General features: G+C 42.1%; 1 protein-coding gene across 2 annotated transcripts in view; it reads left to right on the top strand.

Annotated features, from left to right (window-relative positions):
• Nucleotides 1-419: 419 nt before the first annotated feature.
• The window catches only part of RBPMS (RNA binding protein, mRNA processing factor), a 294,262-nt gene continuing 267,516 nt past the window's right edge, over nt 420-27,165 (top strand). For both annotated transcript variants that reach the window (XM_089669979.1, XM_089669978.1), the window contains exon 1: nt 420-915. In XM_089669979.1, coding sequence (XP_089526105.1) covers nt 853-915 — 63 coding nt within the window. In that variant the 5' untranslated portion in view covers nt 420-852. The remainder of the gene's footprint in view (nt 916-27,165) is intronic.

The raw sequence follows: 27,165 nt of genomic DNA, 5'->3' as shown, positions 1-27,165 counted from the left end.
GTTTTCTACATTTTGCAGAAACACACTACAGTCCATTTAACATGATTTCCTAAGGGACGTGTTCACACCTGTGTGTTTTCACCCGGTTTGTTTTTTGGAAAGTGTCAGGGACTTTTTTGAAAGCAAAAAGTTGCATTTTTGTTTAGTTTCACACCTAAATAAGGAATTAAAAAAAATCTAGAAATGCTGCAACAGCCTAGCAAGCCCTGTGATCATTACAGCCAACGTGTTGTGGAATCTGCAGTCGATCTGCTGGTGTATGATCAGCTGAACAGACTTCTGTCTCCATACAGCTTGTAAACTTGTCTTATCTCCTCCTCACTCCATGACTTCGTTCTATCTCACTGTATTTCGCCTCTTGACCCTTTCTGGAAAACATCATTTTTTTTCAAACCCTCTCTTTCTTTCTTTTTTTTTTTTTTTTGTAACTAAGTAATTGGAAGTGATACTGATTTTTTTTTTTTTTTACTCCCCCTCCTTCCATGTCTTCTATAAGCCGTCCCTCCCACCCAGAAAACTGGGAGTTAGTTGCTAGCTGTGAAGTTGACTTGAGTCCCTCCCTCCAGAGAGAAAGCTGAGGCTGGATCTAACCCTAATCACCAACAGTCAAGAACATTTCCCCTTCCCTCCCTTCCCCTGCTCTCTCATGCTTTTCCTCCTTATCTCTATCACAGACCATCTGCAGCACTGCTTCACTCTACCAGGATAACCTGACTATTCTTCCATTGGAACTCCAGGAGATCCTTGATTTCTTCCAGTTTACTGACTTGTAACTTTTCACTCCCTAGCTGCCAGTTGTGTGCTGGGCAGACTCATCAGTGCAGGCAGCACGCAGTCACTCAGGAGGTCACGATGAACAGCAACCTAACTGACAAAGAGAGCTGTCCTGATGACATCAGCCTTCCAGAGGAGGAGGTAGGTGTCCTTTACCACCATGGCCATCTCAATTGACATGACCATTCCTTTCTGTAGGACTCGTGCAGTATAGAATGCACTGACGCAGTGTAATGAGCGACAGCGATACGAAACGTGCTACAACCGATAGTAACTGGTGAGAAGTGAACCTTCCTTATGGTGGCCATAATCTGAAAGCTATTAATTATTTAAAGGCTTTGAGGGCTTGTTTACACTATATGTGCATGAAAACGAATGGAAACTGATGCACAGATTTCACTTGCATCAGTTTTCATGCGCGCTTTAATGAGTTTAATACACATCTCTCAGAGGGCCCTCTGTTTCCCCTTGTACCAAATTGTATTGTAACTGTAATTATTATTATTTATTATTATACAGGATTTATATAGAACAACAGTTTGCTCAGCGCTTTACAATACAGTTCAATACAAGAGGGTTAGGAGGGCACTGCTCCTTGGAGCTTACAATCTAGGAGTAATGTCTACCTTCATTTTGTAGAGCGCTGCGCAGACTGTTGCTGCTATATAAATCCTGTCTGATAATAATAATTGCAGCTTCCTGCACAGAGCAAAAATCTGCACATGATACCAGTGTTTTGGTGTGAACAGGGCACATAGAGAACAGTTGATTTCGTTGTGCCTTTGCAGAAAAACTGATGTCTCTGCACTATGGTGTGAACGAGCCCTGAAAGATTTTCAGCAAGACTAATCGATTTTCATTGAAATGATTCTGATCGGTCTGGATAGGGAATCCAGTTGTAGGAAAGTAGATTGATATGATCGGGAAGTGTATGACACTTCAAGCGATTGACAAGAACACTTAGTACTTGTGTAATGGCATTATTAATCATCTTTTTGATTTTCCGATCGTTTTTTGTTTTCTCCTGGACAGCAAATTGATTGACGATGCAGTCATTTATTGTAAAGCGCTGCGCAAACTGTTGGCATTATATAAATCCTGTATAATAGTAATATATACATTTGTTCCATGCATAGCCACCATAGATTTTAGCCTGTTGCTCTTGGTTACTTTCTGTTGCACGCTGTGCCATATACTGTTAGGCTGACCATAAACTAATCGAAATTCGTCCGGTTGCCAGCTGATTTTCAATCTGTCTGCTCACTTTGCCATATACTGATACGCCAGCTGTGGATGAATCAAAATTTGTCCGGTTCCAGCTGAATTTTGATCCCTCTGCTCACTTTGCCATATACTGATACGCCAGCCATAGGTGATTCGAAATTCGTCCTGTTCCCAGCTGAATTTTGATCCCTCTGCTCACTTTGCCATATACTGATACTCCAGCCATAGGTGAATCGAAATTTGTCCGGTTCCCAGCAAAATTTTGATCCCTCTGCTCACTTTGCCATATACTGATACGCCGGCCATAGGTGATTCGAAATTCGTCCGGTTCCCAGCTGTATTATGATCCCTCTGCTCACTTTGCCATATACTGATACTCCGGCCATAGGTGATTCTAAATTCATCCGGTTCCCAGCTGTATTATGATCCCTCTGCTCACTTTGCCATATACTGATACTCCGGCCATAGGTGATTCGAAATTCATCCGGTTCCCAGCTGTATTATGATCCCTCTGCTCACTTTGCCATATACTGATACTCCAGTCATAGGTGATTCGAAATTTGTCCGGTTCCCAGCAAAATTTTGATCCCTCTGCTCACTTTGCCATATACTGATACTCCGGCCATAGGTGATTCGAAATTCATCCGGTTCCCAGCTGAATTATGATCCCTCTGCTCACTTTGCCATATACTAATACGCCGGTCATAAGTGATTCGAAATCTGTCCGGTTCCCAGCTGAATTATGATCCCTCTGCTCACTTTGCCATATACTAATACGCCGGTCATCAGTGAATCGAAATTCGTCCGGTTCCCAACTGAATTTCGATTCGTCTGCTCACTTTGCCATATACTAATATGCTGTTTGTCCTGTTCCCAGCTGAATTTCGATCTGTCTGCTCACTTTGCCATATACGCCGGTCATAGATAAATTGAAATTCGTCCAGTTCCCAGCTGAATTATGATCCCTCTGCTCACTTTGCCATATACTGATACACCGGCCATAGGTGAATTGAAATTCATCTATGGGCAGGCTGATTTTACTGAAGTCAATCCATCAATCAACTTCAGTAGCCTGTCTGGTTTTTTCACCCAATCACTACCAGCGTCTATAGCTGCCAGCAGTGATCATTGTATTCTGCTGGTAGGAAGACTCCCTGCCATCAGAACACAACAGAGTGGCGGGAGGGATTCCCCTATTAACATTGACTGTGTTGATAGGGGAACTGAGTGCCCCATGATTGAAGGAAAGATAATTGCTTAATGTATGGGCTGCCTAAAGTTCTGGTATTATAACGTCTTATTATTCCGCTATAGTTCACACAGGCTGCATTCACCATTGTTCACATTTTATTAGCTTGTCTGCTCTGTTCCAGAGAATACTAGCATCTGATTGGTTGCTGTACGTTACAGTGTACTTAATTTCTTTGTGCTACACTCTTAAAGTCCATTGGGGTTTAACAAAGATTTTTCCAATTTATCCATGCAAACATATTTAACGTTTTTATGCACCAAATCAATAAAATAGTCATAGTCATGCTGCAGTGACTCCTGATTGGTCTCCGTGTACAAGATAAATAAGAGAACACCAGCACACCAAGAAGCTTGTTTTAAAGTGCAAAGTTCTTTATTCTTGTATGATCTCATAAAATAGCACTGTTTAAGGGCCATATAGGGACCCTTCCTCAGGCATAATAACAATTCATTAATGGTGCACTAACCCCCCCCCCCCCATACACATCGAACTCTCCTCTCCCTCCTGCAGTGCTGCTCCTCGCTGTCCATCCCTCCTCACTACAGTATTTACAGCACTGTGATAATGGGGTACATTTTACAACATTGTTGCAAGTGCTTGATTTTTCTGCTGCACGCTATTGGACAGTAATTGAAGCTGTCACACAGCACTTTCACAGTGATTTGGTGCAGCTGAAGCAACAACACGTAGAACTTGTGCAATGGCATTGTTGATTTGGTGTACAGAAAATGCACTGATATTTACACTAAAACAATGACATATTGCCCTTTTGTTAATCCTCCCCCCAGGTGCTTAGGGTGCAACCTATACCATTTCCTAAGGGATTGGATGTTTAGGAAATTCCTTTTACTTGTTTTTCTGTATGTTCGTTTAAACCAACTGAATGTTTTACTAAACACACACCAGTAAAATCAGTCTGTACAATATATGCAGTAAAGCATGCTTGTTATACTCACTGTGGAACCTAAGGGGTTATTCCTCTGCATTGTGGAAAAATGCTGTTTGATCCTGTCTTCTCTGATCTTCCTCTTCTACTGTCCCCAATCCATCTGCTGATGGAACAGAGCCTTTGGGGATAGCTGCACATGCTCAGATTACTCTGTATTGCTAGAGAGTTTTTTTTTTTGGGGAGAGTGGCCAGAGGGTCAGGAGTTATGCAGCTTCATATGACAATCGGGAGAGAATAGAAACTGCAAGCTTTAACCAGTGCTCAGTTAGACGCTAGTAGTCACAAGACTGTTATATACTGCTGATGAGAGAAGGTATTTAGCAGTTTATATTTACTAAAATAATTGCATTTCCATGTTCTGTGTTGTGGGAGAACGGATATAGTGAATGCAGGGTCCTGGGATTAGTAACACTTAACCTCTTGAAACGTTCACCCGCATCAGCAGCACTCCCATCCGGCTGTTTATTGATATGGGCTGGACGAGAGCGCTGCTGATGCGGGTGGACGTTTCTAAACCCGCATCCAGTGCATGTGCGCGCTCCCTGGGAGTGCGCAGCACCACGATCAGTGCCCACTGTGTCCTCTGGACACAACGGAACACAGATTGCTGTACGGGACCTCTGTGTGAGGTCCCGATTCATGTGATCACTGATTGGCCAACCAGTGATTGCATGAATAATAGTAAACAAGATGTCACTTCTTGACATCTTTGCTTACTACTTGTGAAATCTGTGAATGATCACAGAGGTCACATAATACAAGGCTATGCACAACAGCCTTGTACCATGTGACAAGCTGTGACTAATCACAGCTCACACAGTATTTCTCAATGGTTGCAGGAATGCAGCCAGAAAGAAAGAGAAATTATTGCTATTACAGCCTTTATGGGTGAAGCAATCGGTGTAACAAAAAAAAAAAAATCTTCATCACCCCCCCACAAGTAGTAGTACAGTGTCACAATGTTGACACTGTACTGCTAGGGTGACAATATGTAAAAAAAACAAAACAAAAAAAGCATAATCTAAAAAGTTAAAAAAAAATTTGGAAAAATTATAATTTTTGGTTATAAACTAATTTTTGTTTTTTTTTTTGTTTTTTAAAAGATAGATGAATAAATTTTGGCCAAAATTTATGAAGAAAGATTTATTTGCAAAATTTATTTAAGAAAAACACTTTTTTTTTTTTCTTCAAAATTTTTGGAATTTTTAATTTTATATAGAAAAAAATTTAAATCCCAGTGGTGAATAAATGCCACCAAAATAAAGTTTTATCTGTCTCAAAAAATGCTTAAAAATTCATATGGGTACAGTGTTGTATGACCGCACAATTGTCATTCAAAGTGTGATAGCGTTGAAAGCTGAACATTTGGCCTGGACTGGAAGGGGGTGAAAGTGTCCGGACTTAAAGTGGTTAAAGCTCGAGTCAGATTAGTCTTTTGTATTATAGTAAATTCCTTTTTTTAATTTCAAAATTGTATGCACTGAATGCGTTGAAGGGTTGTACTGCAGTGATATCTGTACTGGTATCCAGTAACAGAGCAGGGATTTTCAGGAGTAGTTTCAGTGTCCATCACCATTTTTGTGGATTGTAGCCCCACCTTTCTCAAGGCATCAATATGTACATACTTTTGTTGATTAAAGCTGGTCATAAGTGGATCGTATTTTTTTTTTTTTTAATTAGCCAGTAGGCCAATCAAAAAAAACCTGAGGTGGATGAAGGAATGCTCCTCGCTGCGCTATTGTAGTCTTGACAGCAGGGACTCCTCCACTGTCAGAATACACTGATCAGCACTGCAGCCAATTGGCTTCAGTGCTAATCAAACAAAAATTTACCAACAATCCTATCTGAGAGAAGTCAATCATTGCATCGACTTCTCTTTAATGGGAATGGCCACAGGTGGATCGAAATTCAGCCAGTTCAGTAGGGACCAGCCAAATTTTGTTCCATCTATGGCCAGCTTGATCCTTATATTTGCCGTACACATCCTTTTACTTGGATCTTTTTCATATAGGCTGCTTCCATTACGGTCATACGGGGGATATGTAACTAGATCCCCTGCAGAATTGGAGTGGAACAAATGTCAACTTCTATGATATCTATGTCTGTCCAGGTTTTTCCTCCAGCCTAAATGTAAAGCTTTCCAGACCCATGTTCGGTCTATGGGCAGACAGATGTAAACGGATGTGCGTACATTCTTTCACCTCTGATTCATCACATTTATGCCCTGACATATGGAAAGGGATGCTAACCTTCACCATTTTTTTCAGACCTAGAGGGACTCGGAAGTAAATGGATGTGATTGGACACAATTCCTTTTACATCCACCTGCCCATAGACTGGTATTGTGCTTCCACCTGAAAACTGACAGGTGGATCTGACAGTCGGGTAACAGGGGTTGAGCTAGAAACTGTTCACTGAGCTACTACAGTGATCATTACAGTCTTCTGGGTCCTGTCCTGGCTCTGGTGCCATTCACAGACTGAATGCAGGGTTGCAACATCACCACCCCTCCTTTCCATCTTGTTGAATCAGCGAACGCTTTCGGAGTAGTCAGTACCAAAAATGCAAGGCGTTCTGTGAATGGCATCCATGCTAAATTACCAGTCCTCTGTGTTCACTATATAGAAGGGCAATCGCTCAACACAGATCCCAGAAGACTGCACCAATCGCTGAAGTCTTCTGTGCATCCAGCACCAATTATTGTGGGTAATCACTGGCTGTGCGCGATTGCTATAAATACCGGCGGCCAGCGGTGGCCTGTCATAGTGAGCGGGCTGGCAGCCACATCTAGCCACTCGCAGCTGCAGCAGGAATCAGAAGATTTCTGTCACTACAATTCTCTCCGGCCTAGATCGCTGGTGGGAATGCAGTCTTACAGTGATTCTCTTCTTCCATAGCAGTCCCACAGGTATGGAATAAGTAAACTGACATCTGTCCAAGCTGGACGAATGGAACTATGCAATCAATACCATATCTGAAGTTCAGCCTTAAAGTGAACATGGCTTCACCTTATTTACTAAACTATATTTTAAGTCAACAATCTCTGCTCCTTTCATAAATTAACTCCAGTGGGGTGTCTATTACAGCCTTTCTCAACCATTACAACACAGAGAAACCCTTTGAAATAACTTTTCGGTCTCAGGGAAACCCTGCTAAAAATTAATATCTACGGCTCTTGGTACATTAGTGTGATGGTCCGTGGGAAGAATACTCCTTACACTAGTAGTCATTGAGAAGAATTGCCCCTTACAGATAGATAAAAAAACCTCAATGATGTCAGTGGATCTGAGAGGCAGAAATTGCTCTTTGCTTAAAACGATTCTAAAGGTTAATTTTTTTTTTTTTTTGGGGGGGGATAACAAATATATGCTGTACTTACCTGCTGTGTGCAGTGGTTTTCCACAGAGCAGCATGGATCCTCCTCCTGTCTGTCAGGTGCCCCCACAGCAAGCAGCTTGCTATAGGGGCACCCACTGCTCAGTGTGTCCATTCACACACGGAGCCGCGGCTTGGCCCAGCCTTCTCTCTCTCCTCATTGGCTGATTGGCTTTGATTGACAGTAGCGGGAGCCAATGGCTCCCAATTGCTGTCTCTGCCAATGAGGAGGCAGAGTCCCTGAACAGCCAAGGCTGTTATTCACACTGTTGGATCGCGATGACGCTCAGGGGGCTGGGGGGGATGCTGCACCCTGATGGTTTTTTACTTTCATGCATTGAATGAATGAAGGTAAAAAACCTTAAGCCTTTACTACCACTTTAAGTAGCCCCTAGCAACCTCTGGAAGAACCCTGGTCTATTATATACACCTATATGTGTGTATCAGTTTTGAATGTGGTTATGTTTTTCTGTGCTTTCCGTTATTTATAGCTTTTGAATCCCATACCTTTTTTGAGGTTGTTTCCAACCAGACACAAGCCTTCCTTGGAGTTCTGCCATATTCAATGTTTTACAATTGCGTAACTTTTGCTTAAGTGCAGCATATAGTTTTTTTTTCCTGTATTTGGCAGATGCATGCCCTCAGCTGAAATGTTGACTATATATGTCATTGGACCAATGAACAGTTTATTCACAGAAATGTTTCATGAATTTATAATTGGCTGCTCCCACCAGAATCTACAGACACTGCAGTGTCCTTCCAATGGATTTCCGAGCCCTAATTACTTTTGAGCTTTGTATGGTTTCAGTCTAAGGCAGTAATTAATCCGCATCGGAAACATATCATATGTAGCTTGGAAGAAAAAAAAAATGACCTTTGTTCAAGGCTGAGAAGTTACTGTGTTCCATTTCTGTACAGCTTGAGTTTCCTCATACAGACAGAACTATTGCCTCATACATTCTTGGGAAAGCAGGACAACCATTTCTCTGGTGGAGAAAACCAGATATCAGACATGATGCATTCTTCATGTACGTGTCACTTTTTTTTTTGCCATATCGCCTATTTTAAATAATGACACATTGATATAGTCTACTTCACAGTTCTTTACTGATATCAAAGAACAAAAGGAAGTGAGTTGTAAATTTGGAAAAAAAAATAGTAATTTCCTTTAGTAGTGTTACTCCTGTCACTTACCATATAGACTGACCAGTTGTAGATTGAAATTGCAGATATATTGGTAGAAGATGCAGTTACGTCAGGCTCCACATGGTTGGATGGTGTTGACTGTGACCCCAAGTCAGGGCAGCACAGTGGTTAAGTGGTTAGCACTTCTGCCTGGCAGTACTAGGGTTGCCGGTTCAAATCCCAACCACGGCACCACCTGCCTGGAGTTTGCATGTTCTCACTGTGCCTGCGTGGGTTTCCTCCGGGTACTCTGGTTTCCTCCCACCTCCAAAGACATGCTGGTAGGTTAATTGGCTCCTGTCTAAATTGGCCCTAGTATATGTGTGTGTATGAATGTGAGATAGGAACCTTAGATTGTACACCCCTTGAGGGTTAGGGACTGATGTGAATGTACAATATATATGTAAAGCGCTGTGTAAATTGATGGCGCTATATAAGTACCTGAAATAAATAATAAGTTACACTGTGGTTAATGTGAGTGGGTCACACAATGTTTCTGGATGACCAGATATATGCTCACCGGCCACTTTATTAGGTACACCTTGTTTGTACCGGGTTGGACACCCTTTTGCCTTCAGAACTGCCTTAATGCTTTGTGGCATAGATACAACAAGGTGTTGGAAACATTCCTCAGAGATTATAGTCATATTGATATGAGTTACTGTTGCCTTTCTGTCATCTTGAACCAGTCTGCTTGTTCTCCACTGACATTAACAAGGCATTTTCGTCCACACAGCTGCTGCTCACAGGATATTTTCTCTTTTTCTAACCATTCTCTGTAAACCCTAGAGATGGTTGTGGATCCCAGTAGATCAGCAGTGTTTGAAAAACTCAGACCAGCCCGTCTGGCACCAACAACCATGCCATGTTCAAAGTCACTTAAATCCCTTTCTTCCCCATGCTGATGCTCGGTTTGAACTTCAGTAAGTTGTCTTCACTACATCCAGATGCCTAAATGCATTGAGTTGCTGCCATGTGATTGGCTGATTTAGCAATTTTTGTTACCAAGCAATTGAACAGGTGTACCTAATAAAGTGTCCAGTAAGTGTATTTAGAGTTGTAAATGTGTGGAGCTATCAGCTCTTTTCCATAATCACATAATCACATTTTATTTATGACATCACCAAGGTCTCTACTGCAAAAAGTAATCCCATGTACAGGATAGTATGTATCTAGTGCTTGTCCTTAAAGAACAACACTGAACCTGTTTTTATATGGACTCGCAGTAAATTCAGTATGTCATACAGAATTATTGAGTATTGGCTGACCCATGCCAAATTGGCTGAAATTCAAGCTTTGGGTGGCTTTCTCAAGACCACCTGATCTCCTGCGTTAACCTCTTCGACCTCGGACTAGCATGCCACAACTGCATGCATTACATGCAGTTGCAGGACCCTTGCAGAGTGGCTCCCTTTCACTTGAATGTGTTACGATTGATGGGTGGTAATGACTGCTAGGGGGAGGGGGGGAGTTAGTATCTGCCACAAAGTCAAAGCAAAGCATCGTGGCCATGGCATGTGTACACCCCCAACCACTGCCTCTGCAGCTAAAGAGGGTAGCCATTAAGGGGCAGTGAAACTATGGCTCAACCACAGGATTTTATTGCTCCCCAGCCTCACATATGAACGAGCCTTTAGGCTGCTCATCAGGTCTGCAGGAGGCATGTGCAAAACCTTTTAGACAGCCCAATGGCCAACTGAAACTTCAAGAATGGAAGACTGACAACATTGTTGCAAGGCAGCAGCTAAGTGTTGTCAGCCTGCATCACAAAGTGCTTTTACAGGGACTATTGTCATTGTGCCATGATTGCCCCTTTAGTTGGCTTTTGGGATCCCTATCAGGTTTGCACATGTCCTCTGCAGACCCAAGAGGCAGCCCAATGTCCACTGAAGGAATGCACACAACCGGCTGACAATGCTGCCTTTACCTGCAAGACAGCAGCTTAGCATTCGCCTGCAATAGGGAGTGCTGGTATTGGTAGGATCTGGTGATAAGAAACTTTGCAACAGAATTACCAAAAATTGTTCGCTTAAGGAAAATTATACAGCAAGACATGATGCCAAGCATACAAAAAAAAAGATTTTGGGGTTTACATACAGTTTTAAAAGTACTTTGGTGACTACATGATTACAATAACTGTATGACTATGTAGTCAGTCAAGGCTTCTTTTTTTCACATACTCAGGCTTATGTCAATGCACACAAGGTATTAGCTGTAGTTACCTATGACAAACGATAAGAAATTTCCCAGAAGATTTTTTTTTTAAATTTACTTGTTTAATCCAATGTTGTTCAAAAGGCTAGATAATATGTAGTCTAAGGAAAAATAAACCTTTTTGCAATAGTAAATGTGAAGAGTCATAATTACAAATTCTACAGAAATCTACCAGTGCTTGGACTTACAAACAAAATTACCAAAGTGTCAAAAATGCAATAAAAGCACTTCTAAGTATGTAAATAAACTCTATACAGCGCTATATATTCACATCTCTGTGCATATAATCAGTATTAAAATTAAAACAATTTTAACAATTCTATTATGGAATAAAGTGCATAAATGAAATGTCCATGTGTCAAAATACTGCAGAAAGTGCACCTGTGCAGAAATTAAAAAAAAAAAAAAAGAGAAAAAAATTCAGGCTGCCCTTAATACAGTTTCTGTGCAATATAGTTCCATAAACGTGCTCTTGTCAAACAGATGCAGGCTATTATTATTATTATACAGTATTTATAAAGCGCCAACAGTTCGCTCAGCACTGTACATTACAATGGGAGACAGAACATGTGACAGAACAATAACATTACAATGCGATACATGAAGGGTTCGAGGGCCCTGCTCCTTTGAGCTTGCAATCTAGGAGGGAGGGGATAGTGGTACATGAGGAAATGGCTGTGGGGGATGGAGTGGTAGGAAGAGTGGAGAAGGTTGGCAATTAGCAGGGGGTGGGGTAGGCTTCCCTGAAGAGGTGGGTTTTCAGGGTGCGCCTAAAGGAGAGGAGAGTAGGTGATAGTCTGATGGATTGGGGTAGGGAGTTCCAGAGGATGGGTGATGTCCTGGAGGCGGGCATGGGAGGAGGAGACCAGGGAACTAGAGAGTAAGAGGTCTTGTGAGGAGCGCAGAGTGTGTGTTGGGTGGTATTTGGATATCAGGTCGGTGATGTAGTTTGGGGCAGTATGATGGACAGCTTTGTACGTCAGTGTTAGGATTTTGAATTTGATCCGTTGGGCAATTGGAAGCCAGTGGAGGGATTGGCAGAGGGGGGTGGCGGAAACGGAGCAGTTGGTAAGGTGAATGAGTCTGGCTGCCATATTCAGGATCGACTGAAGTGGGGATAGCCAGCGGCGAGGCAGGCCAGTGAGGAGGGAGTTGCAGTAGTCGAGTCGTGATATGATGAGGGAGTGGATGAGCTGTTTAGTAGTTTCTGGGGTTAGGAACGTGCGTATTTTGGCGATGTTGCGGAGGTGGAGTCTGCATGAGTTTGTTAGTGATTGGACTTGGGGCTGGAAGAATAAATTGGAGTCGAGAATGACACCAAGTACTCTGGCTTGTGGGGCGGGCCTGATGGTGGCATGCCTTTAACACAGTGCTCCAGTGATCCTCACCACCAAAACCGAGAACTCATCAAATTTTATGGTTGGTCACAAAGCGCTTGTTATACAGGGGTTAACAGCATCCGCTCTTTACCAGAACCAGCTACTTCTCTCCACTTATTGATGTTATAATCATATAAACTAACACAGCATAAGGGAAAAAATAGGGGAAGACCGCCATAGTGTGAAACCTTAAAGAACTTTTATTGTACCATAACAACGCTTCCACATTGCCTACTCACATTAAAAAGTGCATTGCCCTGCACTAGTTTATTTTCGCTGACTACATCAGGAGTGCTGGGGTTCTTGCTCCATACGTTGTTGTCTTAGCGGTCCACTTCCTACTCCTCTCCGGATGTACAATATGTCACTTCTGGGTGTACTGTACAGGATGACACCCGGGGCAGGAAGTGACGTCACCCTGCACAGTATTTGGAGCTTCATATGTCAATTCCAGGCATCTGAACGCTAATATGTGAACGGCCCCACTGAATTGCATGTGATTTGGGAGCGTTTTGGGATTTTCGAGCTACAAAATGTTCAGGTGTGAATGGAACCTAAGGGTACATTTACTCCTACATCCTACCCGAACCTTACTGTCCTTAGAAATTGAAATACAGACCTTGGATTCAGGCAAACAGGTCTCGGCCTCAATCCGAAGCCTGCCCAAGGTAAGGCAGAGTTAACACCACACAGCCTTTGGATCACCCTCACCATAACAAGCTCTCCAGGTTTATGGAATGTGGTTATCTGCAAAGGCGACCATTGTACTTTAAAGGCTTATAAAAGCAAAAACTGAATTGGTTGTTGTCAGTTTATGCAATTTGCACATCATCTTTTCTTTTTGAACACTCTAGTTAAACAAAACTGCCTGTCTCACCAACAGTGATGAAAATAACATGTTTAACAGGAATAACTGTCATTACCAGTACTTGTAAGGACTTTCAGAATAAGGAGAGTTTACAGCTACAGGATATGACTTTCTGAATGGAGGGTAAGAAATTTTCATAGACATGAGACAACCGTATAAAACATTAGTTACAAACACATGCTTGATATATGAGATCCATGATGTCATCATGGCAGTTCATCACAGGAGAATGATGTATCCTAAAAGGGGGAAATAACTGATATGCCAGTTTGGTTGTTTCTTTTTCACTTTCTTGGGCCAGTTTGTAATGTTTCTGTTGAATCACCCTAATACTAATACACTTTTGCTGTTTGGCTCTGAAAAAAAGTGTAAATCCATTGCTGTCTAGCTCTAGCTAAACATTACTTTGTGGGATTGTATTTCCAGTCAGAGTTGCAGTGACTGGTTAACGGCACCAAGTATTCAAAAGTTATTCCTAGTAAATAAATTATTTGTGAACAAAACAATTTGTTTTAAATTGAGTTAGCTATTGGAAAAGAACATTAATGACCCTAGAGCCCTACCTGGTGCCCTTTGGCACTTATTGTGGAGAACTTGGAGCCCTGAAAGGCCATAGTTGGTGGTTTTTCTTATCTAGGTGCTTACTGAGACCAATGAAGGAAAAATATTAGGCTTCATGTACACGAGCAGCTGCTAAACTCGAGTTTTGGAGCTTTTGGCATTTTTTTTTTTTTTTTTGCCAAAGCTCCTAAACTCAACTCCATAAAAGTCTGTGCCCATGTACACATAGGCTTTTAGCAGAGTTTAGGAGCTGCTGCATTTCGGTGAGGTTAAACCTCCCTCTCCTCTTAAACATGGAAGAATCGCTTTCAGGATAGGAACGTTTTGACCACTGACCGCGGGAAACCGCAAAACGCAGTAAAATCGCGGTACTGTGGTTTTTCAGCGCTTTTCGTTTTTCCAGCGGTCAGGGTAGGCTCATGTACATGGAGCCGTAGGCTCTAGTAGTTAAATGGTTTGGGTTTTTTTTTTTTTTTTTTTTATACCTTTTTATGTTTATTGATCTTGCCAGTAATGTTTATTTGGGCTGTAGGGAACACAAATGTGGAACTCTGGATTTGTAAAGATTGTAATAGCAGTGAACTCTAGCAGTTTTATGTAATGTGTCTCCAGTCCATGACTATCTCCTGAAGTAGGTTCCAAAAATCCTGTAGTGCCTGCAGTGTCTGACCATATTTTGCAACATGTCCTGTAGTCTTTACCATCTCATGTTGCATGTCTGCAGTTTCTGACAGCTTTCTCTACCATTACATTTACTCAATATTGTGTGGACCTTTGGTGCTGTCAGGGGCCCCAGTTAAGGGCTGCCAGTGCCAAGAATGTTGACTTCCTTTGGTATATAATATACAGAAAAGTAATTCTGTAATTGCTCAGTTCAGGACTCACAATGTTCGTGCTATCATACATGAATATTTGATTGCAGGTTAGTACACCAAGCTGAAGGCTAAGGTACCCAAGAATGAGAATGTTACAGCTAGGGACGTGGGGTGTTTTTTTTCCTGTTAGAACACACCTTCTTTGGATTTCTTTTAGGAGCACTTGAGGGCTTATGGGTTAGGAAGCAACATATCTGAGTTATACACGATAAATGCCTAAGGGTCCCCGTTCCGGCTGCCAAGGTCTGATGAATTGGATGCTGCTGACTAGTGATGGGCAGGCTGAGGAGAGGTCCACATCCAAAGCACGCTGTAGAAATAGGATGAGATATCGGAGTTACATTTACAGCTGTCTGCTTCAGTGATCTTCCGGGAAAAATTAGAGCGGATTAAAAAAAAAAACAAACACATGGATCACACGTTAGCACAAGTCACATACATCTGACAAGAGACAAGACAGAACAATACAAAAATGATACATTACAATATTAAGGAGGATTAAAAGTACAAAAACTCTGTGCCAAGCTAAGAGGAATATTCATGGTTGATAACATGGCTCAATGTAGGGGAAGAAGCCATCATGAAAGGAAGCCCTCTGCATCAATCATTCTACATCAGGAGGGGTATAAGAGAAGAACAGATGCCAACCCCTGCTGACACAGGAGATATGATGACAGCCATATTTGCCAGATTATGACCATATTTTTATAAGACAGGCTCTGCTATTGTATATAATTTTAAGTTTAGAAAGCTAGTCATTAATGACTATCTTGAAGGGAGATGAAGGTTCTTTCCAATGCAGATGAATCACCTTCCTGGCAAAAAAGAGCTCCAGACATGACATTGTGGGCATCAAGCAATCACAGCAGACAAACCTCCAGTGTCTTAGGACCTAGAAATTCTAGACTGGCGACCTTTAAATTAAAAAGGTGGGTTCAGTAGGTAGCTTTTTGTAGAATCTGATTTAATGTTACCATTTTATATGAATGGTTGAACATAACTGGTCAATACTAATAGCAACTGTGACTTTGGGCTCATTTCTTTATTTTATGAACCAGACTTTGTATTGTCTTTATATGAGATAAATGGCAAATAGGTGTACGGCAAATAGCCTTGGCTGCCCATAAATTTGGGCCCCTACCTACTAAAGTCAAGCAGGCAACAACTTTTTCTCTAGTAAAAATCCTTTTCTAATAAATCTGTGATGGCAATTAATTATTCAGACAGCATATACTCAGCAAGTAGGCTTGCTTATGGAAATGTCAGAAACAATTTTTGTTTTTAATTGGATATCGGTTTCTGTGCTGTCCCAGATCCTTAAAGACAGTTCTATACCAACGATATGTAGTTTAATGCTAATCTTTTATTATCTGGCTTCCTGAAACAAGGGGCCTTCCTAAAATTTCTAAACATTAGTTCTTGACCTTTGTTGACTTTCCAAAAATAAAGGCCTGTTTATCGGTCCTCAACCAATGAGATCTTCCATTTACACTCTTCCCATGTACGCAACAGAGCAGCCATCCCTTCCTTCACAAAGATTGATAAATTGACCAATTTGTGCTGCATGAATCATACTGTGGTCAAGCAATAAATCAATAAGCGTCTTTTGGGAAAAACCATTGCAGACAGGTGTGCTTCATATATTATGGGAACAATGGCCTTGCTTTCTACATTAGATCTAAGCAGGATTAACAAATGCCAGTTGATATTATGTGCCATGTCTTTTTCTAAATATATCCTTACATCGGTTTGGCTCAAAGAATTATTCTGCCACTCTAGATAGTGCCTAATATCTTTCACGTTAACCAGTTTTAATGCTTCTGTTTTAAAATAAAACATTTGCAAAACACAGATGGAGCAGATGCTAAAATATCCTCTTCATTTGTGGCTTGCTTAGCAGCTCTCTATTTACTCAATAAAAGCCACAAATGGGGAGTGTTTATTGCCAGAGTAGTGTATAAATTCTGTAATTAAAACAAAATGCACTGGTGATGGTGGTCTTGCATTATATCTGTATCATTAATCTTACTATTAAAGAACTTTGGATGGAAAATGTATTGCTTCATTTGGCACTGGTGGTCTTTTTATGGGAAACTGCCCTAATTACCTGAAGACATAAATGAGAAAGGACTTCAACATGCCTTTAAAGTAGACCTCTTTCAAGAAAGAGAGGAATAAACATAATAAATGAGTGGCATTATGCTATTGAAAACATGATACACTCATTTTATCAACCCTATTCTTCTGGCCTAGTTTTAATTCTATCAGAGGCATTGTCTTTGCATTGCGGACACATAGGGGAAGATTTACTAAAAGTGGTGCACTCAGAATCTAGTGCAGCTGTGCATGGTAGCCAATCCGCTTTAAACTTCAGCTTGTTCAATTCAGCTTTGACAATAAAAGCTGTTTGGTTTTGTAGAGCTGCACCAAATTTTGCACTTTCCGGTTTTAGCAAACCAACCCAACATTTTCTGAATGTCTATACACACACTCACACTCCTATGTGTTAAAGAACATTCCCCTTACTATCAGTAATTGATATTACATTTGTGGGTGAAAAAAAGTCTGCCTCTGCTTCCGTTTTTAGCAAATTGTATTTGTAGACATTTTTGGTGGAACCTAGGGGTTAATTTACTAAATGCAAATAGACTGCACTTTTCAAACTACAGTTGCTTCAGTGCTTAGTAAATGAACAGAAGCTCTGCTGACTTCCATCATTCAATCTTGTGCAAGCAAAAATGTTTTTTTTTGTTTTTTTTGTTTTTGTTTTTTTTTAAATATTCCTTTGCATGTGATTGGATACTCTTTGCAAAGTGAAGCTTTACCTCATTTAGTAATCTGTGGAGCAACTGCACTTTGCAAAGTGCTTAGTCTATTTGCCTTTAGTAAATCAACCCCCTAGGGTTAAGGTAAAGGGAAGGAATGTACTGATACTGTGCTTTTGTTGTTTGACCCCCAGCCTTGCAATTAGGCAGCCTCAAATAAGATATTGTACAGACTCAATCTAAAATTACTTAAAGCTCCAGGTTCCCCCTCCACCACCCATACCCTTTTTCTAACTTAGTGCTGGAATAGAAAAGGGATGTTAGATGGGCTTTAAAAATTGTAATGAAGTATGACCGTATACATTAGTCCAGCTTGGGTCAATGTAAGTGTGCGCCATATTTTTGAGATCAGTGTGAACGCACCAACTGTTGTCACCTCACCAAGCTGCTTGGCGATAGTTTGGTAGCCCAGTCCAGCCTTGTATAGGTCTACAATCTTGTCCCTGACATCCTTGGACAGCTCTTTGGTCTTTGCCATGGTGGAGAGTTTGGAATCTGATTCTTTGGTTGCTCCTGTGGACAGGTGTCTTTTATACAGGTAACAATGAGATTAGCAGCACTCCCTTTAAGAGACTGCTTCTAATCTCAGCTTGTTACCTGTATGAAAGACACCTGGTAGCCAGAAATCCTTCTGAATGATAGGGGATCAAATGCTTATTTCCATCATGAACATGAAAATCAGTGCATCATTTGTTAGACATGCATTTCTTTTGAAATTTTTGTTGCTGTTCTGTCTCTCAGTGTTACAACACACCTACCATTCAATTTTTAGACTGATCATTTCTTTGTGAGTGGGCAAACATTCAAAATCAGCAGGGGATCAAATACATATTTCCTTCACTGTACATGACATTGGACATGAAGCGATGATGATGTTGTAAAGCTGATCACTGTGACAGATAAAACATATATGGGAGGAATTTACCAAAGTGAAACATTCACATCTATTATATTTGTCCTGCCAAATCTACAAAGGATGTGAATGCTCAGATGTGAAACTGTTCCAGCATCTCAAACCTAGTGTAAGCAGGAAAGGCAATTGATCTTACCTTTGTCAGTAGAGACCAGCCCAGAGCATGTCAATGCCAAACGAAACTTGGCTAGCCACATTTGGAGGATTTTCTCTATGATCGTTTGTTTCAGAGAAGTCATCTTTATTAAAGCCCAACTCTGGGCAACTAAAAAAAAAAAAATATCCCTTGCAGTGAGGCTGTGCCTGCACTGCAAAGGTCAATTGCTTGTTTGGTCTAGGGGAAAAAATAGATTTACTTACCCAATCCTCCACTCCTCCCAAGAGCTTCTTCTCCCCCATGCTGCAGTGGCCTAGAATCCTGATGTCATCAAGAGCTAGGCAGGATCCATAGAGGGAGCACCATCTGCTGGGGGAGTAAAGGGCCCCTCTCCCCTATATAAAACAAACTATTAACCCTGGCAGTGCAGACACTCCCATCTTCAAGGGATGATTTTTTTTTAGTACACTGCAGTTTGACTTTAAAATAATTGTAAACCCTTACATATACCCAGTGAAGTGACTAGCCTCAGGTGATACACAGAGATGAAATTAAATAAATCACCTTACATAAGTTGTACCTGATTATCGGCAGTCTTCTCTTCAATTCAAAGTCAAGAAAGTATAAAGCTTGATTGAGCTTTCATAAAACTGGGGGAGGAAAGCTGAAGTTACATTCTGCTGAGCTTAGTGAGGAGAGCTCTAAGAGCTGTTTGGAAGGAAGGGAACCCCCCGCCCTTCCACACAGCACACAAACAAAGTTGAGGTTGTCAATCACAGGCTGTGTGCTATAGATCCCTCCCGTGTCACCATTTTTCTCTTGGTGTCAAGAAAATTTGTCATAAGTGACCATTGCAATTAGCAATGAACAATGCTGCAGACAGAAATGATGGGAACAAGTTGAAGAAGCCAAACAGTCTATGGCAAGGAGTATGCTGGTAAGAGGAGAGGGCAAAGTAACAGAGATGGGCTCATCACTGTGCTGCTTCTCCTGTCACTGTCCAGTCAGGGGCGTGTCTAGGACAGTCTGAGATCAGTAGGTTTAATCATGCTGGCCATCAGACTGAGGGCATTTTGTGATGGAATAGAAATACTACAGAGGAGAGCGCTGGATTGAAAGTGAAAATTACAACTAAAGCTGCTATTGTATTTTATTGGGCTACCCATTTTTATTTTTATTTTTTTTGTCTAGAGTGCTGCTTAAAACTTTTCTGACCACATGTGACACATTTACTAGAAGAGCTTTCATATACACAGCAATAAGCCTGTGTTCTCCACTTACAACATGCTTTAATCCCCTGCATTCAAATTGCTCGTAAATTCCACTTGTCTTAGCACATTCATTTTACCACTTTGTAAATAATAAGAGAGGTAAAATCAGGGGCAGCGGGCTGCATGTAATGCTTTCGGCTGCTCTCAGATCTTAGCAAGCCTTTCTGGAATAGTGGCTACCATCCAACCCCCCACTCGCACATATGCGCATAGACTTGCATGAGAACTCTTTCCCGGTTTGGAGCCATCTCTTTGTGTTGGTCTTCACTGATGAATACAAATATTTAGTTTACTGTATAAATATTAAATCACTGTGTCAGAGCTCACTCCATTACATAAAGTCACCGTTTACATTTCAAGTCAATATTTATGCTACCAAAATGAAATAAACCGACAAGGCCTGCGATGTAAACACAGCTTTGTAAAATGTATTCTTACGTCTAATTTCAACCTAAGCTTTGTGGTAGCTGTGACGCCAGGCGCGTAGCGTCCAGGTGGCCATCTTAGGCAGATTTACGTCTTTCTCATTTCTTAAGGGACAGGGAAAGTGGAAAATCATTAAACAGCAAATACCAATAAAGTATCTGCGGCTTGCCCCCTTATAATGATAAACATGTGTTGTGCAGTATACTAAAGTACCATACATCTAACTGGTCCACATTAAGTTTGCTGTAACAGTGTATTATCAACAATTTCCATGTTTTCATATAATACTGTTTTTTGTTTTCTTTTTTTATTCTCATCTCAGCGCTGCTTATCTCCTATAACCTGTTTCAGACACTTCCTATCCACATATAACCTCTCCAGCATTGGCTGCACATAATTCTTTAGGTCTGGCTTCATGGTAGTGACAGCAGTGGACCATGCTAGTGCAATGTGTGCTGGCACAGCCGTTTTGTTGTTTCCACCAGGAGCACACGTGATAGGGTGACAGTTGTCACCCCATAGCAGGAAATGCCAGAAGGAGGACCTTTTTAGGGCAGGATCACCAAGTGTTATTTTAATAATGCATATTTAAAATATTGAGGACAACTTTTGAAATCACATTTTCATTTTAAAACTCATATGAGATTTGAAGTGTATCGGAATACAAAACCAAAAATGTAAGCTTACTCATCCCTCCACTGTGTCTATGGATATCTGATATTGACTACAAACATGTCTCATCTCTATGGGGGGGGGGGGGGGGGGGGTGGCATTAGGTACTTTACATAAGATCGAGAGGAAAATATTCTTTGGTGCAGCTCATAGAAAGTGACAAGGACACTGTGTATTTCTGGTAAAATCATCCAGTACTTTCTATATTTGCTAAAAATGTTCTTAGCCCAAAAAACAAGAAAACAAATGCAGACATGACATCTAAGGTCTGTAAGCTGCAATGTATTACATGTTTGTTCTTCGTGTGGCGCGGGCACGAGAGCCCATTCATTTGAATGAACTCCCGTGCCTCGGGACACACATGGATGAAGTCCCTGCACTTCTTCGGAAATCGCAGGCCGTACGGGAACTGAGGTTCCCAGTACGGTTGCGGTTTCCAGTGCGGGCGGCGTGCCATTAGAATTAATGTCACCCGCCCGCGGGTCCCGCAGTGGCACCACCTGCACAGATGTGAACCAAGCCTAAGTGATTGAGTTTATATATACCAATAGTATTTGCTCTCTAGCTCCTCCTCCCATGCTCGTCTCCAGGACTTTTCTAGAGCTTCCCCCATCGTCTGGAATTCTCTACCCCAATTTATCAGACTATCGCCTACTCTGCTCACTTTTAGGCGATCTCTGAAAACCTATCTCTTCAGGGAAACCTATCCTGCCCTCCGCTAATAATGGAATCTTCTACTCTTCCAACCAGTCCATCCCCCACAGTTACTACCTTTTGTACCTAGCCCCTCCCTCCTAGAATGTAAGCTCCAAGGAGCAGGGCCCTCCTTTCCCTCTGGTATTGAACTGTATTGTTGCTGTATTGTCTCCCATTATATTGTAAAGCGCTGAGCAAACAGTTGGTGCTATATAAATCCTGTATTATAATAATAATCATAATAGTATTGAATTCAAATTCATGGAGGTCCAGTCAGTAAAATGTTCTTCCCGCAGAGGTCCAAATATTGTGTTTGATTCTAAATGGCACCTTCGCGCATCAGCAAATGTGGTGCGTTTTCGCTAGCCGGAAATTACATCATGCAACTCAGTGTGGCGCAATTTTAAAACAAAAGGCTCGGGGATGTTTTTTCTTTGCATTCCTGCATGTAAGGCATCTCGTTGAAATGCAGGGGCTGGTTACACACAGAATGCTGGTCGCCATGATGTGAACCTAGCCTCAGATCTTTCACATCACAATCTCATTATTAAATCGGTGTTCTCAGTCCTCCCTGCACTTCTCACCCTCCTGTATTTCACAGCTCCCTTTAAAGGAATGTGAATTATTCTTAAAGAAAAGTGAATTAAATTGCATATATATACTTTTCTGATTATATTTTAGTATTGGATTACAATTTCCTTTTTTGGGTATTCAAGAATTGAGCCAATTAAATGTTAGTTTTCCACAGGTACTTCCCTGCTTTCTGCTGCGTTGTTTAAATTCCATACACAAATGTATAAGCCTATTCTTTTTCTGTACAATGGTACCTTTATTTAACTAGTTTGTGGCAATGTTCCTAAGGCAATTAGTCAAACGGTCATGCCAACAGGACATTTTTCATAGACAAGGAGAATAGTATTGACACTTGTAGGTGTAAGTACTTATCAGTTACTTATCAAGCCAGTGTACATTTTGATGCATCGGATTAGCATTGGTGCACTGCATTTTAACAAGGGATATAGTGTATGTGGTGTCATTAGGAGGCATTGTCAATGTTGTTCTGGGTCTGGGATTTACCAAAATATGGCATAACATATATTGATGGAGCAGTACAGTACACCCTGACATAAACTATACGTTGCCCTGTGTAACGCAAGATTATGCAGTGCCTTGACAAGGGTAGATCAGATGTCACCACCCAAAACTTCTAAACTACTCCCATCCAAAACTACACCACCACATAACCCCAATAATACACTTAACACGAAGTTAAGCACAACATTTAGCCAACAATAACTAAATAACAATTTAACATTACAGTGTATATGTATGTATATATGTGTAATAAATATATTACACCTCTAGCTGCAAAACACTGGGGACATTGCCACTTGCCCACAGACCTCACAGGTCTATTACTGCCTGGTCCATATTATTGGACCACTTCCAACCAGAGGACACCATACCAGCAGATGGGTTCCCCAATTGTATCCTGCAACAACAGATTCAGATTTTAACCCCATTCAGTGGGTCCCAACCGCCAACCCTATCACCGTAAGACCTATCCCACTCCTGCCTATATAGCAAATGTCAGTGAAGGAGGGAAAGCCATTCATTTGATGGCTTCCAGACTCCAAGTCTTACTGCCCAACCCTCCCTGCAGTCTAATCTCCTCCCCATCACCCCTCCTCAGCCAATCACGCAAGTATACCTCCTACAACTTCCTTAGAAAATGTTAACTCTATGCTGTCTGGTTCCCCTTCCATTCTGTTATGCCGGCACTGTGCTTCATTCATTCCTTATAGCTCCGGGCTTTCCTTTTACAGTGTATTCAGACATTTCCAGTTTTCTATCATTTTAAGATGTAAAAACCAGGTTCTTTGTCCATTCGAAGGGTCTATGTAATGCAAACATACAGTATAAAACCAGTGGTGCACCGAAATGAAAATTCTAGTACCGAAACCGAAAATTCAGGATGCACTTGACCGAAACCGAAATGGATGGTTTGTAAAAATGAATATATATTTTTTGGAAAAAAATACATGTTAATGAATAAAAAAAACACAATATATAACCCAATTTTTTTATAAAATATGAAAGATGATGTTACGGCAAGTAAATAGATATCACCATGTTAAAATTGATCATGGAATGGCGTCCAACTACGGTACTTAAAAATCTCCATGAGTGACGCTTTAAAAATTTCTACAGGTTACCAGTGTAAAGGTACAGAGGAGGTCCAGTGCTAGAATTATTGCTCTTTCTCTGACATTCGTAGTGATACCTCAAATGTGTGGTTTGAACACCATTTGCATATGTGGGTGTAGCCTACGTATGTGTTCACCACTATATGCGAGCATGGGGGGACGGGGCACTTAAACTTTTTTTAATTTACTTAAAAAATGTTTTTTTACACTGTCCCTTTAAAAAAAAAAAAAAAATTTAATCACTTTTACTCCTATCACAAGGAATGCATGCATCACTTGTGATAGAAATAAGCAGTGACAGCTCCTCCTTATGGAGAGATATGGGTTCAATAAGACCCCACATCTCTCCTCTACAATGTAAATTATTATTATTCTACAGGATTTATATAGCGCCAACAGTTTTCTCAGTGCTTTACAATGTAACGAGAAACAATACAACAACAATACAGAGGGTTAGGAGGGCCCTGCTCCTTGGAGCAATATAAAGCATTAGATCAAAAAAAGCATCGATCTAGTGCTTTAAGATAAAAAAAAAAAGAAAGGCTTTGTTTACAAGGCGCCAGAACCGGAAGTGATATCGTTTCGGTCCTCCAAGGACATAGAGATGAGTGGAGGCCATTCACTTATCTCTATGCCCAGCGCCGGGATCTTTTGGTGGTTTCTCCGGTAAGGCAGAGAACTACTGGGCGGCGGCGACAAGGGGCAGCAGCAGCGGGCGGAAGCAGCGAAGGGGGCGGTTTTATTTTCGGCACCTGTGCTTATTTTCATATCAGGCAATGGCCGATAGAGGTCTAATCGGCCAAAATGTCTCAGCCACCAAAATTTCGGTGCACCCCTATATAAAACATGGAAAACTGTAGTCATACTGGAATTGATTATGTCCCACTGTTAGTATTGGACACTCAGTCTGCAGAAAATATTTCACCTGCAGATAGTCTAATGCAGTGATGGCGAACCTTTTTGAGCCCGAGTGCCCAAACTGCAACCCAAAACCAACTTATTTCTTTCAAAGTGCCAACACTGCAATGAAACCTGAATATCGAGCTTTTGGTTTAGAAAAAACAACTCGTACAGTAGTGCAAACTAATTAACAGTACAGGGATGACCAGAGACTGCGGACACAGTACAGGGATGACCAGAGACTGCGGACACAGTACAGGAGATGACCAGAGACTGCGGACACAGTACAAGGGATGACCAGAGACTGCGGACACAGTACAAGGGATGACCAGAGACTGCGGACACAGTACAGGAGATGACCAGAGACTGCGGACACAGTACAGGGATGACCAGAGACTGCGGACACAGTACAGGGATGACCAGAGACTGCGGACACAGTACAGGAGATGACCAGAGACTGCGGACACAGTACAGGAGATGACCAGAGACTGCGGACACAGTACAGGAGATGACCAGAGACTGCGGACACAGTACAGGAGATGACCAGAGACTGCGGACACAGTACAGGAGATGACCAGAGACTGCGGACACAGTACAGGAGATGACCAGAGACTGCGGACACAGTACAGGAGATGACCAGAGACTGCGGACACAGTACAGGAGATGACCAGAGACTGCGGACACAGTACAGGAGATGACCAGAGACTGCGGACACAGTACAGGAGATGACCAGAGACTGCGGACACAGTACAGGAGATGACCAGAGACTGCGGACACAGTACAGGAGATGACCAGAGACTGCGGACACAGTACAGGAGATGACCAGAGACTGCGGACACAGTACAGGAGATGACCAGAGACTGCGGACACAGTACAGGAGATGACCAGAGACTGCGGACACAGTACAGGAGATGACCAGAGACTGCGGACACAGTACAGGAGATGACCAGAGACTGCGGACACAGTACAGGAGATGACCAGAGACTGCGGACACAGTACAGGAGATGACCAGAGACTGCGGACACAGTACAGGAGATGACCAGAGACTGCGGACACAGTACAGGAGATGACCAGAGACTGCGGACACAGTACAGGAGATGACCAGAGACTGCGGACACAGTACAGGAGATGACCAGAGACTGCGGACACAGTACAGGAGATGACCAGAGACTGCGGACACAGTACAGGAGATGACCAGAGACTGCGGACACAGTACAGGAGATGACCAGAGACTGCGGACAGTACAGATGACTGCTGACCTTTGGGGAGGGAGGAGGAGCGGGTACCTGAATTTGACAGGTACCCGCTCTTCCGCAGAGTTTTTTTTTTTTTATCTTACCTGTTCCTTTATCCAGGCGCGCGCTGTCTTCCCGGCTTCTGTAGTGTGGGCGCTCGTTGGACAGCCGGATGCCCAGAGCGCATGCGCGAGAAGCGCTGCGCTTTGTGATTGGTCCGGCGGCTTCTGGGATCTGTCATGTGTCCCAGGTACCGCCTTACCATTCACAAAGAGCACTGCTTCTTGCGCATGCGCACTTGGGACCCGGCTGTCACGCACACTACAGAAGCCGGGAAGACAGCGCGCCGCTGGATAGAGGGACAGGTAAGGTCCCGCTGCAGAGCTGAGCGGCCGGCCCGGTATTCTGACACGGCGGCGGTGGAAATACCGGACCGGCCGCTCTATATTCGCTCCATAAGACGCACTGACATTTTCCCCCCTTTTTTGGGGGAAAAAAAGTGCGTCTTATGGAGCGAAAAATACAGTATTCTCCTGGCGTGCCCACAGATAAGGCTCGGCGTGCCGGCTGTGGCACGCGTGCCACGGGTTCGCCATCACTGGTCTAATGCAAGACATGGTGAAATAGTAACATATTTACACATAATAGTTGCTTTGCCTGTCCCTAGTAGTCATAACAGTTGCTTTGCCGTTAATGCCATGTTTAATCTTTTATGCTTTGTGAACATGAAACGAGAAAATAAATTGCGTACTATGGGTAACAACACTATAGCCTCATGCACATGGAGTGAAAAACGCCAGGTGTTTGGAAGGTGTATTTTTTTCTGTTACTAAACTGCCCTCTATGTTAGCCTATGTGTCCATGCATTACAGTTTTACCCTTCCTGCTACCCCAAAATATTAGGCAGTAAAGAAATACCTGAAGAAGTACACTTCCTGAAGAGACTATTAGGCTCCTGCTGGCCAATTGCTTGTCCAAATGATAGAGAGCTGGTCCATTGTCACATGGTCTAAGCTACAGAGAATATGTGTTCAGGTGGGGCTGCTAACTGGCTGTCTGTCTGGTTTCCACTCCTCCAAGCACCTTCAGCTGACTTTACATGAACAATGCTTTGGAATTCACTTATGGGACTAGCAATAGAGTCTCTTTAGGAATGGCAAGTTTTAAGGGCTCATGTACACTGCAGCTGATAAACTCACGTTTAGGAACTGTTCAGCATTTTTTTCAGCAGTGCCTGAGCTCACCCTAATGTCTTCCTATGTGTCCA

This window comes from Staurois parvus, unplaced genomic scaffold, assembly GCF_062004578.1.
Source record: "Staurois parvus isolate SC_StPar_1 unplaced genomic scaffold, SC_StPar_1.0 ptg000086l, whole genome shotgun sequence".
In the NCBI taxonomy this organism is placed as follows: Eukaryota; Metazoa; Chordata; class Amphibia; order Anura; family Ranidae; genus Staurois; species Staurois parvus.
This window is presented reverse-complemented; position numbering and strand designations above follow the sequence as displayed.